Source organism: Eulemur rufifrons, chromosome 2 (assembly GCF_041146395.1).
Source record: "Eulemur rufifrons isolate Redbay chromosome 2, OSU_ERuf_1, whole genome shotgun sequence".
Lineage (NCBI taxonomy): Eukaryota > Metazoa > Chordata > Mammalia > Primates > Lemuridae > Eulemur > Eulemur rufifrons.
The window spans coordinates 88,920,054-88,939,928 of NC_090984.1; the positions used below are offsets into that span (position 1 = coordinate 88,920,054).

Here is a 19,875-nt window from a genome sequence, read left to right on the forward strand (position 1 = left end):
GCCAGACTGATTTTGTAATATTGAATTTAATATTGAATGCATTGAATTAAGGAAAAATTAAAATCATCAAATAAACCACAAAAGAATAAAATCATACAATAAAAATCACATTGAGGAGCTTGAGGGGGTGCCAGTGTAAGGCATTAGAGAAGCAGGTCAGAGGATGAAGGCAGATGGTCCTTCTGCCTGGATCAGCAGGGGGCGTTTATCCCCCCTCAAACCGCTACCACATTTGCTAACACCAAATGCCAGTGGCAGCTCCTCTATCTCCCCCACCTGCCTCTCCACACCCAGACGAGAGTGCTAAACATTAGGTGCTCAGAGCTGCCCCATTCAAGGACAACGCGGTGATTGCTGGAACCCCACAGCAGCAAAGCAAGGCCCAGCAATCGGCCACCCTCCAAGGGCATGTGGGCGAGGTGGACAGCTGTTCCACTACTTCTCTGCACTGATTCTTTCCAGGGAGAAACGTGGACAAACAGGTCTGGGATCACGAAGGAAAGTCTTTACAGTAGTGCAAGGGCCAGTCTGAGCCCTGGAGTGGTATTATGGGTTGAATTTTGTCCCTCACAAAACAAGTAAGTTGAAGTTCCAAACTCCCATTCCTCAGAATGTGACCTTACTTGGAAACAGAGGTACCGAAGTTAAAGTGAGGTCATTAGGGTGGACCCTAATCCAATGACTGGTGTCCTAACTCAAAAGGGAAATGTGGACACCGAGGGAAGACAGTTTGAAGATATGTAGGGAGGAGACGGCCAGGGCACTGGAGTGGGGCATCTATAAGCACAGGAACACCAAGGATGATTGGCAAACACCAGAATCTAGAAGAGGCAAGGAAGGCCTCTCCCCAAGAGCCGTCAGAGAGAGCACAGTCTGATGACACCTTGATTTTGGACTTCTAGCATCCAGAACTGTGAGATAATAAATTTCTGCTATTTTAAGTAACCTAGTTTGTGGTATTCTGTTAGAGCAACCCTAGGAAAATAATATGGGTGGGGAAAGAGCAGAGGACATTTAAACTATCCTACTTCCTTTATTTTTGAACTGATCCATAAGACATAGTGCAGCTTTTTCATCTACCCACCTCTTGTGTCCTTAACTCATCGGTAGGCTGTAAGAATTTTCCGCTGTTCACAGCTTTCAGAATCACCTCACTCACTTTGGGCTTTCCAGGGGCTCTGCTTCTGGTCCTCTTCTTATGTGTTCACTAGGTCTCACTTTATTTCCATCATCTTGGCTGGGGCTTCCAGTAGAAGCAGGATATCATGTGCCCCATGTTTCATTTGTTTAAAAATCTATGTCCATACCTATCATTTTATGAGCTTGGAGTTTACTCAGGAATCTTCTCCACCAGTCCCAAAGTTCACCTCCCCTGAGAATCCTTCTCTGTTGCTCAAGCCTTGTAAGAGGGCTCTTATTTCACGCTGCCTTTTGTTTAGTTAGCACTTCCATATAGCTGCCTGCCCTCTCCCTCTGTGCCCCCTGCCAAGGTGGGAGTTTCTTGGATGTGGACACAGTGCCCAGTTGCCCTGTGGCCTTCACACCACTTTGCACAGAAGGAGAACTCCATACTCATTGAACCCAACTGTAAAACTGGTCAAAAACAGCTTTTTATAAGTAATTATCCCTTTTTTCTCCCACTGTCACTCCTCTCATTCACTGCTACTTCTTCATCTTTGACTTTCCATTCTAGCTGTGAAATATGCAATCGAACTTTTATAAAAAGCAGCGAGCAATCGTTAGAAGACTCAGCATGGTGGGGGCAGGAACTGTCATTTCTCTTATTCACAGCCATATTCTTAGTGCTTGACACACAGTCGGTGCTCAACAAATAATTACCAAAAGAGTGAGTTCATAGCAATTATAATTGTTTTGTGCCCGGGTTGTGCTGCATATTGCCATAAAAAGTTTATGTAAGGATTTATGTCACTTTCAAATTAAAAAAAAAAAAACTATTTAAAATGACTATATCCACCCCCTAGAGTACAGTATGAAGAATATTTTCCAGTTACTACTATTCAGTTTTCTATTAAAAACCCCAAGAAGCCATAAGCCAAGTTGGAGCTTGACCCTGTAGTCCTAGAGAGAGAAATAAAGCAGGCACTTGGTCTCAGCCCTCCCAAAATGTCAAGTGACTTTGTCTCTTAGAGCTCTTGTGTTTTCCAGTAAGACCATGCATGAGAAGAGAGGAAGAACTTTCTACATTTAGTAACATTTATTTATGCATTCAGTATCAAGTACATAAGTGCAAATATCCAGAGTCCATAACTGAGTCCGTTAGGAACTACAGAGAAAGGAATACAAATCGTAATAAAGTTAACATGCTGGTACTTTTTAGTTACCATACATGTAAATCAGCCCACCAATCCCATACAACAAAAGTACTGCATGTTTGTTTTGGGTTTATTCATTTATTTAATTATTTTAAGTTATACAAAACTGATTACCATAAGTAGGGTCGACGGTTTTTATTTTTACGTTGTGTGTGTTGGAAAAATGCTAAAACATCAGTCTACAATTCTATATATTGTTATTAAAGATTAATCCAACCAGCAACCCAAGGACATATAAGCAATTTCCACTATTGCATCAGTGCACTCGGCAGGAAAAGCCTAGCCACGGGGGACGTTAGAAGCTACAGAAGCATTGCAGAGAGGAGAAGAACACTGAAGAAGGAAAGATAACTTGGGCTCTCACCATCATGCACTTTTTTTAGCAACACAAAATTAAAAACCACATCTAATACACTTTTCTCTATACTTTAGTGCTTGACACAAGTGACTCAAATATCCTAAGAGTACAGGAACAGCCTAAAAACAGCTGTTTGAAAGTTTGTCTCTAAGATTATGGTACTGGGGGGAAAAACAATCAATTTGCAGTAACGAGTAAGAAGAGCTGTTACCACTCCAGACATTCCTGTTTGTGTCCAGTCCCCGGTGGGACATCAATTTACTCAGCGTGCCTTTTAGCTCCTGGGATTTTAGCCTGAATCCTAAAAAGACAATATCAAAAGGTAATAATTCACAAGTGTTATTCATGCAATAATTTTATGTATTCATTATGTGTTGTTGCTTCCGTAAGCTAAATGAACAAATAGCTTAATATTCCAGAAGATATTATAGTTTCTACGTATGTATGTCTATTAACACTCTTCTATAAAGCAGTAAGAAGGAAGTGAAAATTGAATAATGAAAAAAAAAAAGCAAAAAAAGAAAATTGGAAGAAAGCCACGTTCTTTAAATTATAACTTTCTAGGTAGCTGAACATGTCGACATTTTAGGATTACAGAAGCTGTGATATCGTTAGGGTGATCATTTACCACCCAATCTGGGACATTTCTGAAAGAGAAAGAGGGCGCTATGACTAACTATGCCAGGAACATGAACATAACCAGGGATAGTGCCAGGCAAAGGAACCTGTGTTCACCCCGGGCGTAGTCACGCTACCCAGTTAAGAATCCTGGGTCCTAGTCCGTACATCTCCATTTTTCTCCACAAGGACACCCGGAAGACTTGTTGAGTACCTCACTGAAATAAGAACATTCACTGCCTAGAGCAGTCCATGACCCCTCGGTTGAGTGAACACATATATAACATCTATTCTGAGTACCTACAATTTTACTAATTCATTCTAGATCTTTGCTTGAAATTAGGTCTTCAATTCATCAAACGATCATTTCTAGAATCTATTCTTCTCATTTGAAAATCAGGACAGCTCCTGTCCAATTTCAGTTTTGGGGATGTACTTCATTCTCTGAGATTTATCAGAGATCACAAAGGGAGCTTCTAGGCAAAGTCACAGGCTATTTTATCACCCTAGAATATAACATGGATATAGGGAGCTGTATTCACTTAAAGCAGATTTCTTATTATGGTTTCACATCAAGCTTTAATTCCCTCTACAATGTTTATTTTGCCTTTTATAATCTGAATCCCTTTTTCCTCATTTTCAAAACTCTAGGCAGTGTTATAAGGTTATTATTAACCGTCATTTTAGAGCTGGAGGACGGAGACAAAGAAAGGTCCACTGACCTGGACAGGGTCACTCAGTGTGGAGGAGCAAGTGGCACTGGGGTGTCCTGGCCTGGTCTGGGACTGTCCTCCATATCCCCCTGCACTGATCTCTAAGCGGTAATAGGATGATGATGATGATGCTGATGCTGTCTAATATTTATTGTTTCCTATGTCCAAGTAAGAATACTTTACCAACATTATGTCATTTAATCACCAACAACCTTATAAGGTAAGTATTAACATTCCTAATTTACAGTTAAAGAAATATGCTCATAGAGTCAAATAACATGATGAGCTCCTATAGCTAAAAATGCCAGAAATGGAGTCAGATTAGTCAATCTGATTCTAAAGATCATGTTCTTAACTGTTGCACTAAAATGGTGTATGTTCTTTTGCTGGAATTAGTCTAACATGGAATCAGAATTTCAGAGCTTGAAGAGGCCTTAGAGATAAGATCCCACCAAGACATTTCCTTCAAAATTTAGTGCCAGGCAAAACAGGTTCTTTTGAAGGACTGTTTCCTCCTTTCTGACAAGAACCCTATAACTTACCCAGTTTCACTTTTTGTCCTACCTACCAGGAAGCTCACAGCCAACTCTTGAGTAAAGCTCAGTTATAGAAACCATATTAGTTCTCATGGTTAACATGTTTTCTTTCTATTCATTTTCACTGCCTTGATCTCTAATTGTAATTTAACAACAGCATTGTATGTACGTTATATTCTCTGCCATCTCTCTTTTGCCTCCATTTTAACTGGCCCGTGTCCTTATCACTTTGAGTTATGACAGCCTCCTAGCTGATTGCCACATCTCTCCAATTTTTCTCTCTGTAGACTGCCATAATGATCTTCATAAAACACGATTCTGATTATATCAATACCCTGCTTTAAAACATAAAGGGCTAGCCATTTCCTGTTGGGTCAGAGTCAAAACTCCCTGAAGCATTCACCACCTACCTTGGCCTCTCTTTCTATACTCTTTCTAGTTGATCTTTCCACTCACTTAAGCTTTAGACTTAAGCACTGGCTGACTCACTGCTTCCTGAACATGACCTGACATTTTCATGCTTCTGTGTCTTTGCTTATATTATCTCTTCCTCTTGCAATGTCTTTCTCCTCATCATCCACCTGATGAATGTTTACCCGTCCTTCAGGGACCAGGTCAAATGCCACCTTATCTAGTGGCTTTCCATTTGTCCCTCCAGGAAGGAACAACTGTTTCCTCATCTCCCTGACTTTAGTCTTTTGCACAACTCTGCTGTAGTTATTATACCATCTTATAGTTATTTCTTTACAATTTTGTCTCATAGGCTGAAAGCTCTTCCAGGGCTGGGATCATTTCATTCATCTTTATACTCTCTATGCCTGTTACATGAAGTATCCAGAACATAACAGGTATTCTGCATTTTGAACCCAACCAACCAACCAAATAAAAGACTTAATACATGTGATTTGTCAAGATCCCCATACTCAGTATTGGACAACTTAGGTCTAGAATGTCTGTCTTCTGGTTTCCAAACTCCTATTCTGGTGTTCTTTGCCAAAAAGTCACCTGGGGAATTCATTAAAGTATAAATTCCAGGTCACCAATCCTACAAATTCGTATTGTTTAGGTCTGTGTGGAGTCTTGGAATTAGTATTTTTAAACCAGTTCCCCAGGTTTGGGTACCACCAAGTCTTACACTATGCTCTGCTGCCACTTCTTCATACAAAAGAATGATTATTTTACCCTTGGTTTGTTGATTTCATTAGGTATTGGTTATACTTGAGTACAAGCTGACAATTTCAGGCATTTTGAAATGTGTTGTAGATCTGTTATAGATATAAATTCAACACAGAATTCTGTGAGTTCCTAATGACATTAGGAGGAAGAATGTAAACAGTACACAGTAAAAGACAAAAATTTATAAACTTCAGGAGAATACTGAAGCAGATGATATATAATCTTATAGCAGAGGAACGCTAATTTAAATTGGCTGTCCTTTCTTACTCATTTTGTTATTATATATCTTTGACTGTATAAAATGCCTTCCTGTAAATCTGACCATCACCTCGGGCCAGCCACATAATTCAGACTACTAGCTGGAGTTTCTGCAGACAGGTTGGGACAGGTTGTGTCCTTCAGTGACATGTGTTTGTAGTTGAAGATTATGATTAAAACAAAATCTTGAATAATAGTGACAATATGAAAACTATCATTGTAGATGATGGCATACCCAAAAATACAATGCAAAAATTGGGGAAAACTACTAAGTTTAATGACTCTGTTAGCTATGGATATGTAAAACTGAAATCATTTATCTCCTAATACCTAAGGTAGCCTATAAAGTAGGGTCTGTTTAAGACTAAGGTTTAAAAAGCAATGGTGTTAATTAAACAAACAATCACACACACATGTTGGGTTAAAATGGTCTAATTTAAAATATTTAGGTAACTAATACTTCATGTATTTTAAAGTTTTAAAAATAATTTCGATGTTTTAAAAAGTTAGTGTTATTCATTGTTTAAAAGGTTGAAAATGTTTGTTAAGGTAATTGTTTTTATTTCAACTAAACTGTTAGTTACTTTTCTGGACCAGGATTCCTTCTTTCCTCCAGCCCATCTGATTCTTGGGCTTGGGCCAGTGCTCAGATAGAGCTTAGTATTATTCATTCATCAAAACTCATTCATTAGGAAACCTGAAATGAACCACTGGTTTTTATTTAATTGAGAGTTTTAAAATTTGTGCTTATTTTCTAAAATAATAAAATTGAGAAGGGAGTGAATATATGACTCAACTAAGTGAATGATCATATATCAATTTACTATTTTACTGTCTTCTTATTACCCCTACTTAATCCATTCAAATGCCTGCTTTAGACAGTCTCTCTCCTTTTTATGAATTGCACTATGGAACTTACTTTGCCACAACAGCATTTATGTGAGTCCTCACAAGTCCCAGATATTGGTCAATCTGTGCCTACAGAGAGAAAGAACTGATGAGCACATTCAGAGATCACGAGGACAAAATTTAATGTGAATGTTTGTCATTGCACAGAACTTACCTGGTGCTTAACATACACTACAGGTAGAGTGAACATTGAAACCACAGCTGGGATGAAAAACAAATACAGTATTAAATCTCTGAGTTATCAATAAGAATAAGCTTATAGACACATTTTTACATAACATCTATATGCCATTATAGCATTATTTGGAATACCAGCATTCTAGATAGAAGACGACAGGGCAGTTCATACGGAAAATGAAAGGATGCTGAGCCCTTTACAATTATGTCATTATTCCCAGAATAAGGGTAGACTGTGCCCTCCCAAGATGAAAATGGATCTCTAGCCATAGCTGCTGCTGCAAACGGGTATATTAATATATTAGAAGCCACACACACACACACACACACACACACACGCAAAACAGTTGTGGTTAAAGGAAAAAAAAACCTTCAGACTTAAAAAAATTCATTATTAGTGTACAATATGTATTATACTCTTTAATTGAGCTATCGTGGTAAAGGAAATGTTCCACACTCAGGGATATCTGTCACTCGTTCTCAGCAATCCTTCCACGCAAACTGAAAGCTCACAGCCTAGGAAGCCTCCTGCTCGCCGAGCATGTGCAGGAGGACGCGGCCCACTCTCGTCTGTTCTTACCCATGAGCAGCAGGGTCAGGCCGTTGAAGAGGGCGCCCACGTAGGTCAGGAGCCACATCAGGACTGCAAACTGAAGAAGGAAAGGATTATCAGAGCCCCCAGAACCCTTCCTGACAGATAAGAATCTCATCTCATTGACTTTTTCTTAGATTAGCATTTGAGGCAAAATATATCATGATTTCAACAGGACGTGAAAGGCGTTTGGAGCCTGTCACAGAATCACTGAAAAAGGACCCAGACTTTAGTTCTCCTGGAACTCTTTAGATCATTTTGTTATAAGATTTGAGGGACTCAATGTAATAACGGGGTCTAAGCCAGGGGGTAGCAAACTATGGCCCTAGCCTGTTTTTGTTTGGGCCCATGAGTTAGGAATGGTTTTACATTTTTAAATGGCCAAATAAAATCAAAAAGGGAATACTATTTTGTGATATGTGAAATGATATGACATCCAATTTTCAGTGCTCATCAGTAGTTTCACTGGCACAGTCACAGCCCTTCATTTACATGTTGCCTTTCGCTGCTTTTCTGCTCCAGTGGCAAAGCTGAGTGGGTGTAACAGAGCACGTGGCTCACAACGCTGAAACTGTTTACTCTCTGGCCCCCCCCAGACCAGTCTGCCCAACCACGTTCTCACCCATAATTTTTACATTACAAATACAAACATTACTTTAAAAGCACTAACTGTGATCTCCCCGGTAACTCTCCGTAGTCATTATGGGCAAGTCATCATTTCCGAAAAGCATTTTGACAGTCAAGACCACATCGCTCACTCTTCCTTCTGCCCTTCCTGAACAGTTACCAGGAAGCCCCTGGTGTAAGACCCCTGCCAGGTGTGTACAAGGTGCTCTGGGATGACAGAAAACTCACAACAACCTTGTCCGGGCTCCCCCTGACTCTGCTTATGGCCTTGGCGAATCATGATTGACTGATTTTACATGTAAGTCAGAAAGAGCCCAAAGCAGCTTGTTCAAGGAAACCCAGTGAATTCAGTGAGAGCACCAGGAATGAGACCTGGGTGTCTAGATCCTCGCCAAGCATTGGGCCAGGCACAGCACGGCCCTTCAGACAGCTGGCCTCGGAGCTGAAACTGTAAGGACACTAGGGGGTCTTACTGTTAGCAGCACCCAGAGTTCCCTTCAATGAAAAAGCACAGATGTTTTTCACATTCCCTACACTGGACTTTTATTTTAAAATTAATTTCAGGAAATGGGCTGAGGAACTGTTACCGAGAGAAAATCTGGTGTGTTGTAAAAAGCATAGCACCAGAACCTGTGTGACCTGGGTTTGATCCCAGCTCTGCCAGCGACTCACTGGGCAACCTCTGACAAGTGACTTAACTTCTCTGAGCCACAGTTTCATCTGTAAAATGAGGGGATTAGACTGGATGAGCTCCATGGTACTATACAGCTGGAGGTCTGACTCCAGAATATAATTAACACCTGCTTTTTATTCTCCATGATGCGGCAGATTATAACATTATACCCTTAGGGAAAACAAAACTCAAGACTGTAAAGTGAACAGCTTAAGCAGTCGTACTTTTAAGGAGTCCACCAGGTCCTGGACAAGGAAGAGCCTCCTCAGTTCTTTAAGCGTGCTGTTCACGTAGAACTGCAGGCAGTCCGTGTACTTCTGAATCTGCTCCTGAGAAAGGGTGATCTCAAGCTCCAAGTAGGCCCTGTCAACAAACCATCCCCACAGAGAATTCCATCAGAGGGAGGCAGGAGACAGGCTGCTGCACCCCAGTAACAGCTGAATGTTCTTTCTCTCACTCTGAGGACGATGACCAGGTCATCTGTGGGGGTTATGCCAGCCAGTGGGCTGCACGGCACCATACACACCCGCTTCCGGTGCACTGGGGGACGCCGAGATCGTGATTCTCAGGGACAATGTTGTGACCGTTTCTGTCTACCAAAGACACAGCAGTATAGAGTGAGCTGATAATTCAGAGAAATCGGCTGGGACCGGAGAAAAATCAGTGTGAAATCAGCTCATTTGCTGGATTCTCCATACATGACTGCATGGAAAACGACTGTCTTTTTTAAGTAGTTGAGATATTTTATTGTTCCTCATCAAAACTCTAAGAATTCATGTGTAAATCCCGGGATTTACTTTTGGGTTTATATATAGAACACTGAAAATGCAAGTGACCTGTGCCATATTAAAACACTCACTGGTCCTATTGCATGGTATTTTTAGTAATGACATTTTCATTTGTTCAAATGGTTAAACTGAACTCTTGGATAGGTAAATTATATAAAATACAACATATTTGTATATAAGATGCAAATATATAAACTATAAAATACAAATATATATGAATATGGACCCAGCGTAAGCTGCCTCCCACTTGGCCAAGCTCCCTCGCAGAAGGCCCTCCTTCCCCTCTCCTTTCCTTCCACTCCTCCGCTTTAAGAAAGCACCTGTCACCTACCTAGAGGATCCCCCTAGAGTTTCTGAAGTGCTTACCTAATTTTGGGAATTGAGATGAAAAAAGTAAAGCAGCATTTGGCTTGAGTTTTAGGGAGTATTATGGACTAAATGTTTGTGTCCCTCAAAGTTCGTATGTTGAAACCCTAATCCCCAAGATGATGGTATTAGAAGGTGGGGCTTTGGGTGATTAGATCACGAGGGCAGAGCCCTCACAAATGGGACTAATGCCCTCAGAAAGAGGCCCAAGGGAGCCTCTTCACTCCTTCCCACAGTACGAAGTCGGCAATCCGCAACCCAGGAGAGGGGCTTCACGAGAACCGACCATGCTGGCACCCTGATCTTGGACTTCCCAGCCTTCAGAACTGTGAGGAATAAATTTCTGCATTTCTGCTGTTTATAAGCCACCCAGTCTATGGTATTTTGTTATAGCAGCTGGCAATGCCAACACCTCCCTCTGCCACATTTCATATATCCTCTCAGTTAGTAGATTGCCCTTTTATTTTTACATTTCCTCCTCTTCTATGTACATTCTAATCAGCTTTCCCCAGTATAAAAAAATGCAGAGGTGGGCACATGATAAGACTGTTCATGAACCCTGCACCCCTGCAGAAGGCTGGCCTTTTGGTGTTAAACTTCCAGAGAAAGCATGGAAATAAAAATCCCAACACCCTAGTCCTGGATCTGTGCTATTTACTGGCCACCTGACCTTGGGCATGTCACTTTACTTCTGGGAAGCTCGGTTTTCCCATCTGTAAGTGGAGATTAAGATTCCTGTCCTGCCTTGCTCATAAAGTTGAGAGGATTAAGTTAATTATTGAAACACTCTTTAAATTATAAAATATTACACACACATAAAGATTCTGATTACCATTAATAGCAATTAAATTATAAAAACTCAATAAGGAAATAGGTATTAGAATAAAGATAACTGAATTTGTTTTAGACATTCACCGGAAGTGTTAGCTATTTCAAGACAGGGTGTTAGGGGAGACGCTAAGAGGTCTGTCTGGCTCAGAGAAACAGCACCCAGGTGCATCTGTGAGCTGAAATAGAGGCTCGTAGGGGAAGAGCCCAGGGACAGGGTGGGACGAGGGCTAGTGGGGCCAGGCACTCACTTGAAAGGGTGGCCCTCGTCGGTTTTCTGCACAGCTTGTAAAACAGACTTGTAGATGCGGAAACTGATGGTGGCTGAGAGTGCGGCAAGGGCCAGGTAGGCCACAACGCTCACCACGCTGAACTGCGTCAGGGAGAAGAGCAGCAGCAGGAAGCTCCCAAACACTATGCCCGTCTGCTTGATGTCCCGCCAGTACAGCAAGTCGATAGCTGTGGGGAGGAAAACAAAACACACCGCTGAACTCTGGCAGCACCCAAGAGCTGGTGCGCCTTCTCACCGGGCATTCGGATTCCTAACATAAGCAAGCAGGCGTGCGGCTAGGCCCAGGGCACTTTCTGTCATTCCAGTGCAGTTGGGAAGAACCTTTTCCATCTTGAGGACAGTTCAAATTCACAGATAAGAAAACACTGTTGAGTTTCCAGAGACCACATCTCTGTTGGATATAGCTCTGTGGGCTACACCATCTATATAGTGGCCTGAAGCATGGGACTTGGGAAAAAACTTGAAAATACAGGGGACTCTGCAAAGTACTTGTTCTCCTCTTTTGGATGGCATTGATGAAGTGTGCATCTTGATGCCCTGCTGACAATTTGATGTCTCGGTGGTAGCCTGTAGATATGTACAGCAGTCATCAAATGCTCCTGCTGCTGACAAGGGGCAGTGACAATGAAAACAGAGGTCCTGGAGAAGCGGTACCTTTGGAAGCACAAAGGCAGGCCTGGGAGACCCCAGCCAATACCATGTGCACCCGGACACACCTATGGCCTGTCTCCAAGACAACAGCAAAACCGAGGGGACAGTGGCTGTGTCAGGAAACGTGGAGCTGACATTTGGAGCAAAACATTTTGTACAGTGTGATTTGCTCGCTTACATTCTATCATTTAAAAATCTGAAATGCAAGCTCTATGTGCCATCTATCATTCAGTTATTCCCCCCTTTCACTTAGAAACAAAAAAACTAAGCTCAAAGAATAATGCCATGGTGCTTTTTGAATGTGATACAAAATGGAAATATTCAAATATTCCAGTTACCAGGATATGAAAAAAAGCACAGAAGTCTTGCTGAAGGATCTGTGCAAATTCATTTTCCAATTAGACAAGGAACAAATGGTTTTTATAGAATGTTACATCAATCAATTTTCAGAGAAGATAAGGTACAAAATTCCCATCTCAGAACCAAATGTAAGTGGTGGGGGCTCACACTGCCAGCGGCGTGTGCGATACGCCTGGAGACACCTGGTTTATAGAATTAGATTCCAGTCATTTGCTCAAAGAAAACTGAGGTGACCAGTTTGAGAGAGCAGGGAGCTGTTGCCATCAAACACAGATGTATAATTAGCTAAAGGACAGTACTGAAAAAGTCACATACCCTTGTGACAATTTGAGGCTAGTGAGGTGACATAAGGAATGTTCAGAGCAAAGTACTGACTCCTTCCTCGGCAACAAACTTACCTCACGCTGCATGGAGAGTAAATCAGGGGCTTAAAGGTGGGAAGGCTCTTTTATAGCAGGCTGAGGATACCCCCAGCAGTCTGAAGCTGGAGAGAGAATTCACTCCCCACCCACCACCACCACCTGGTCCACCAGTGACATTAACTCAGAAACATTCCAGTAGGCAGCCATTTTGTTGGGAAAAATTTGTTCCCTTGCTCCTACACTTCTGCAATGTAGGATGTAGAGGAGAGACTCACAAGCATGTTTTGGGGGTGAAACAAAGACTTTTTTTCTCTTTTGAGTAGGGCTGGTCCTAGGTTTTCGGGGGAACAGGAAAATCACTGCTGCTCTAAAGCTGCCCTCTTTTCTCTGCCCCACTCTTAGTCACATTGACCGATCGTTATAAACTTATTCCTTTGGCTTAACTTTCTATCCTCAAAAATTATCGTCTTCTTTTTTGTTAATGCAAAGATGCCAGAACAGAATAATGCGTTAAATAATGCTTATCCTTAACATCAAAATGTGAAGGAGTTCACCAAATAATTTTCCTTTTAGAATGGTTTGTTGAGAACAGCGCACCAAAATATAATCCTTTTCAGGTGCAGAAGAGCGATCTTTTGGAGGACATGACCTGCCATAAACCCCTGGGACCCTGAGGGTATTTGGTAGAAGTGGGAGAAGAAGGGGTCTCTGCAGAGGCCTGGTTCCTCCTGGAGTTGAGTGGGTCGGAAGAAACAAGTTGAGGTGCACCTGGGCCTAGTCTAGACCAGCGTGGCTAAAGGTCTTTTGGACCCTGGGGCTTTCAGTATTTCCTTTTTTTGTGCAGGGCGGGCTAATGGGGAATAAAAAGGAGACTAAGACATCACCATTGTCTGAAGTATTACCTTTTCCACATTTGTTCATTTATTATTTACTGAGCAGGAAGTAAGTGCCAGGCTTTGTGCCAGGTGGCAGGGATATAAAAATGAATGAATTGTAAAGAACACACACACAAATAAAAGAAAGAAATTATAATCTGTGTTATGATGTTCACAGACTTACACGGCAGACACATTTGGAAACAATACATTATAGGATGGTGTGATTTGTCCTAAAGGGAGTACTCTTTAGTGCCAGAGAAGGCGGTTCCCTCACCTGTGAGACATATAGGGACATGGGAGAATCTGCAGGTAATTTTCAGACAAAAAGGAGATAGAATTTCCTATTTTCAAGTGAATCCTCACTGAATTAATTGCTTTATACCTGTTAAAAATGGTACACCCTCTAGGAAAGTCTTCTATATCTCTGGCCACCAAGATACCTGTTCAAAAAGCCAAAGAATGGTAGGCACCAGGTCCAGGCTTTCCGTGAACGAACTGGGGAGAAAGTATTAACTTAGTAACACGAGTTTGGTGTAGAGTCATCTCCTAGCAGGTCCTTCAATCAACTTGCTAAGATTACAGAAGGTTTCTTATTAAGAGGTTAAAAAAGAATTGTTACTGTAAAACAATGAGCTGTTGATTCTGGATACTTTGTGACAAAATTATCTATTTACATAGATTCTGAAATGCCCAAAGCACTTTCATATATTATCTCATTTAAACCTCACACTAAACTCCATTAGATAGGTATATAACAGGTGGGGAAGCCAAAAGTTAAGAAACTTGTATCTTAACTAGTTAATAGGAGAAGCAGGATCAAACCCTAAATTTGGTTCTTTTTCCAAAACAAAATAGTTGCCTCCTCACATTACATGTCCAATATCCCCAGAAGTTATGTAAAATTAATGTGGGATAAATGGATCATATTTAAAACTGCTTTCAGAACTAGACATTTTAAGGGAAATTTTTTGAGTGAAAAGTCATTATCAATAGTAAACAGTTATTGATCTATTATTTAGTAGGCACAGGAATAAAGAAATCACAAAATTTTGTTCCTGCTTTTAAGGAACTTAAGGTCTAGCTGGGAAGACTGGACATTCATTTAAACAAATGCTGAATCCATGTCAACATATCTTGTGTTGTAGGTGGCAAAAGTTGAGTGTGAGGAAAGGACAGTCCTGGAACTGATAAAGAAAGGATTTGGGATGACATGTGAGTGTGCCGAGCAATGTGCTAAGGAGATAGGAAGTATTATAAAGGATTAGTTGACAAGAATGGTGACTAATTAGCTGTGGGAGAAAGGAGGAAGAGCTAATTAAGGGTGAAAACATTCAGAGCTGGGTGACTGAATGATTCCTATCACTGACAAAAACAGGAAATCTGAAGGTGAACTGGTTTGGGGAAAAGCTGACACTTGTTTTTAAACCTCCAGATTCTGACGTGATGGCACTGACGCAGGGCATTTTGACGCAGCCTGGGGCCGAGATGGGATAAGGATCACAGATGAGATGAGGTTGACAATTACACACAATACGTACTGAATTTTTTAAAAGCTTGGAAGTTAAATGATTTGTGTTTAGCTTTTGTCACAGTAGCCCTGAGTTAAAATGGTCCTTAATATCATATATCCAATGATAGTCAGATGAATATGCACAGTAGGCAATTGGAAGTGCAGGACTGAAATTTAGTACAGAGGGCAGAATATTTACATTGGGGTGTATTCCTAGTAGAAATGAAGCCATGAGAGTGGAGGAAGTCTCCAAGGCAGGGGAGGCTAAGGGATGCAGCTTAGGATGACACCATGGTTTAAGATCAAAGGGAATAAGCAGAGCTATAGAAAAGACAGTCCTGAGTGTTAGAAAGGGCACCACAATAGTGTAGGTTATGGCAGCCAAGGAGAAGGAAACTTCTCAGAAGAAAGGGAGAAGGTCTAGGGTAGAATGTTGTAGATGCAGCAAGGAAATGAGAATTGAGAAAGGACCACTGGATTTGGAGACTGGAAGGTCATTCATAACTTTGGAGAGAGCAGTGTTAGGAATAGTGAGGAGGAGATCCCTAGTGTAAGGGGCTGGCTGGGCAGTGGGAAGTTCGAAGTAATAAAGAAGATGGTAGTTTGGGGAGTAGTAGCAGCAAGTAAAGTTTGGAAGGGAGGGGTGAAGATTCTAGAAAGAGGAGATATTGGATTAAGCAAAGTCTCATCAAAGGTAGGGAAAAAAAATGGGATTAGCCATAGCTCTTTCTTTCCAAGAAGGGAGAAGAAGGAAGGGATGGCTAAAGATGGAGAGACGTTTTGGGAAAGTATGAGTGTGGCTATAGATACTTGTTGAGGAGGAAATGAAATAAAGCGGCTTGGGGTAAATTAACTCGAATTTTCCCTGGAAAATTAGTCATGAGGTCTTCCTGAGACTGAGCAGGTTAGGGTAGGGCTTGAAGAGAGTGGGAAAAGCCAAGGCTGTGTTGTCTAAGACAGTAGTGATGAGCCACATAAGGCCACTGAGCACTTGAAATGTGGCCAGTCCACATGAGGTGTCCTGTATATATGAACAATTTACTGGATCTTAGACTCAGTATAAAAGAGGATGCAAAATATCTCATTAATGCTTTTTATATTGATTGTATGTCAAAAGGCTAATTCTTTTGGATATATTGGATTAAATTAAATATATAATCAAAACTAATTATACTTGTTTCATTTTACTTTTTAATGTGGCTGCTAGAAAATTTCAAGTTATATATGTGGCTCACATTGTATTTCTATTGGACAGCACTGGTCTTGAAAAATACAGTAAGGATTCAAAAAGGAATGAAAAAAAGGGCTGCCAAAAAGTAAAGAGGGTTTGGATAAAGTCAAGGATTTCTAGCGAATCCAATCAATGGGGTCAGATGCTCAGTGTTCTCATTGGTAGGCGGTGGGTGACCCAGGGCTGTGAATTGGCATAAGGAGCACGGTCAGAGGACTCTAAGATCCAAGAGGACAGAATTGAAATGAATGACCGTGGGGCTCAGGCTGGGAATAACAGTCTAGACAGCTGGGGACTGCCAGTCTGGGAGAATGGCAATGACATATGTGGTCAGAGTGCCAGCAAATCCTGAAGTTCTGATGATTCAGTGGGAAGGGTAGGAGGTGATGAAGGTGGGGTCAGACAGAATTTCTGTGTTTCAAATCTGCTGTGTAAATGCCGATTTTTCACATTTTAGTTTTTCTTAGAATGACGTGAACTTGTGTAGGAAGCTTTATAGTACCAGATCCAGAAAAGCAGGTATTTGAATAAAGTTTCTTTAGAACCCAAGCAAGAAAAATATAAGTAACTCTGTAACTGGAACAAATTATCCTAAGGGGTCTTGGTACAATAAAGTATAAATAGCTTTTCTCTTTTAATATCCTCCTAATGCAGAAAAGCCAGATGAGAGTTTCAACATCTGAGTGTACATTCACTAAGCATACTCACTAGGACAGGTATATTACTATATTGCTTTGCCAATTATAAATATTAAAGCTACTGTGCTAAAAAAAAAAAAAAAAAAACCCTGAGGAGTAACACATTGGCTTTGAAATGAGAGATCAGTGCGTCCTATCAATTTGATAAACGGACTGAGCTTGGTGATTTCATCTTAGCCCCCAAACCACAAGTACATAAGTACATGCTGCAGCCTGCCTGGGACTATTTCAGAACTAATTCAGTCAAAGGTGAGCTGGCAGATTTGAAGAATCCTAATACCAAATGTTGAAACCAGTATTCCCCTCATTTCCAGAATCCAATCACTAGCAGAAAAGAAGAATAAGAGAAGTGACCCAAGGTTTGAATTAACAGCTAAATGGAAATGAAATCCTATGTCAAATTTCTAGAAAGAAAGCCCTTTGCTGCAGTCCAAATATTCTGGTTTGGGAAACTATTTTAAATGCGTTTAAATGATCCAATAGTGGCTTCATTATTCAGAAAGTTTACTAAAAATGTAAAAACAGAAAAGACAGTGGTGCAACTATCCATATCTTATTTATAAGACAAAATGTAGTAGTGTAAGTGGATAATATCAAATGGCAATAAATTGTTCAGTTATCTGTACTGTACCCTATTCTTAATGTATATTTATATTCCATCTTGGCCCAGAAAATATTTCAGGCACCAATGCACCACTTGCTATAAGACAAGATAATGCTACTTTTTAAAAGGCCAAGTGAGGAAATATGAAAAATTCCTATTTGTAGATATCGGCATTTCAACAGAAGAATTGCCGAAAAAAGATATGCTGTTGATTTACTTTTTAGCAAGCTTCCAATGATTTGACTACAATAATTGTAGTCATTTCCAACCCATTGTCCAAAGCAGTGACAGAAAGCCAGTTTTTTTCTGACTCATTTTCGTGAAGCAAACAGAGTGTCACCACAAAATGTTAACAAGAAGAAATGGAGGTAACTTTCCCTACTTTAATAATCTTTCCTCTTTTTACATGAAGCTGGAGAAAGATAGTGGAAGTAGATGTAATAAAATTCTTTAAACAGACACAGAGACCTTCAGAGATGACATCTTCCAGTCAATTAATCCATGAGTTTCATTTGCCAAGACAGTCTCCCACACAGATTAGAACTTTAAATGGTAATCTAGGAGCCCCGAGGGGGGAAACTGCTGGCAGGGACTTTTTGCTGATAAGACACCTGCAGAGATTCCATTTTCCAGGCCCTTCCCTCACACCTCCTAAATACAACCAGTATAATTGTCAAGAGAAGAATGCCAGCACTATTTCTAGACTTTTAAATAATTCTGTGGATGTTTTGAAAGGAAAGACACATTAAGCCTGCTATGTCCTATAGACAGTAATCGTGCACAGCATTTAATCCACTACCCTAAATGAGCTTTGGTGGAACAAAGGAAAATGAAGAATCTGATTGCCAAAGGCACAGCCAGCAGCAATCTCTCGTGCTTTTCTTCCAAGAGAGACAAAAGCAAACACAGTGTCTCCTAAGGCTACTCCTCAGGTTGGACTGAAGGCAAAAACTGCTTTCTGTTTACCCAGGGCTTAACATTTTCCTCACTTAGAAGTGAATGGGAACTAACGGAGGTGAGCATTGCAGAGGGGAAGGGCATGCCTCTAATCCTCGCTTGGGTGAGGCAAAGACACAAAATGTAACCAAAACGTTTGTACCCTCATAATATCCTGAAAAAAAAAAAAAGAAAGAAAGAAAGAAAGAAAAAGAAGTGTATGTGATTCCTGTTTGGTAATTCTAACCACTAGGACTAGAACATTCCCGTTCTTTCCAAGCTGTGAAGTTAACACAATGATGCCTGGGCCCTTGGTCACCATGACGGGGCGGGCCTGGCCAGGAAGTGAGGCAGCAGGGCCTGCCTATTTTAGACAGCAGGGCCAGCTTCTCCTTGTAAACTGCTCTCAAAGCCACAGCTCACTTGGAGGGGTTTTCACAGGGCAACTGGGATCAAAGGAAGAGACAGCCACACAGAGGGAAAGATAGGCTTTGGGAATATAGTAGTTGAGGCATGAAGAAAGATTTGTGAGCACTAGACAATGACTGTCTTCATGTATTTTTTCTTTCTTTAAGCTTTCTGACCACATCAATACAAACCATTCATTTGGTCTGCTGGTCATCAATCATAATTAGCAACAAAATCTTAAGTCTGTGCCACATCTTCTTAAAATCCATCACTGTAGTGGAATAGAAAAGAACCATGGAGGTAGAGGGCTGTTGGCTCTTTTCTTAAATATGAATATATTTAAAAATTTTTGACCCAGATCATAACAGCAAAAATATTTCTTCAGCTAAAAAGATACCAGGAATGATCTCTCATTGTACCTCTGTTCCATTCAATAAAATACTATGTCCTTGATACTAATTACCACTAAATTTGAAGCTTGCCAATGTTCAGTTTGGTGAACTATTTCTCAAGGAAGGAGATAAAGTATGACTGCATTTGAAGCATGCCCACAGCAAAATGGGTGGAATTGCAATAAATTCTAAAAATTAAAATGTGTTATGTTTGTACTTTTCAATTGTTCAACATTAATATCAGTTTTGGCAAAGAACTAAATAATGCTGGAATTATTTTTTTCTCCCTTTGGCAATACAGGAAATAAGAAAGAATTTAGGATTTTATTTTGTGAAACAGTAAGACTTTACTCAGTTTTAACTTAAAGATATAACTCAAAAATATTTTGGAGAAATAGAAATTTATACTCCTAACTTGTAAAACTCCTAAAATTTTCTTATGTGAAACATATGCTATAAGTCTTAAATATAATTATCAAGATTTTAAAGTAGACATAATGAGTTCGATGCACACTCTCTGGGGAATGGACACGCTTGAAGCTCTGACTCGGGGGGTGGGGGGCCATGGACAATATACATAACCTAAACTTTTGTACCCCCA

At 40.6% G+C, this 19,875-nt stretch overlaps 1 protein-coding gene across 2 annotated transcripts in view; it reads right to left on the minus strand.

Annotated features, from left to right (window-relative positions):
* Positions 1-2,200: 2,200 nt before the first annotated feature.
* RTN1 (reticulon 1) overlaps positions 2,201-19,875 on the minus strand; it is a 209,991-nt gene continuing 192,316 nt past the window's right edge. For both annotated transcript variants that reach the window (XM_069465010.1, XM_069465011.1), the window contains 6 exons: positions 11,204-11,411; positions 9,195-9,333; positions 7,659-7,728; positions 7,056-7,102; positions 6,912-6,970; positions 2,201-2,992 (listed from right to left, as the gene is read on the minus strand). In XM_069465010.1, coding sequence (XP_069321111.1) covers positions 2,950-2,992; positions 6,912-6,970; positions 7,056-7,102; positions 7,659-7,728; positions 9,195-9,333; positions 11,204-11,411 — 566 coding nt within the window. In that variant the 3' untranslated portion in view covers positions 2,201-2,949. The remainder of the gene's footprint in view (positions 2,993-6,911; positions 6,971-7,055; positions 7,103-7,658; positions 7,729-9,194; positions 9,334-11,203; positions 11,412-19,875) is intronic.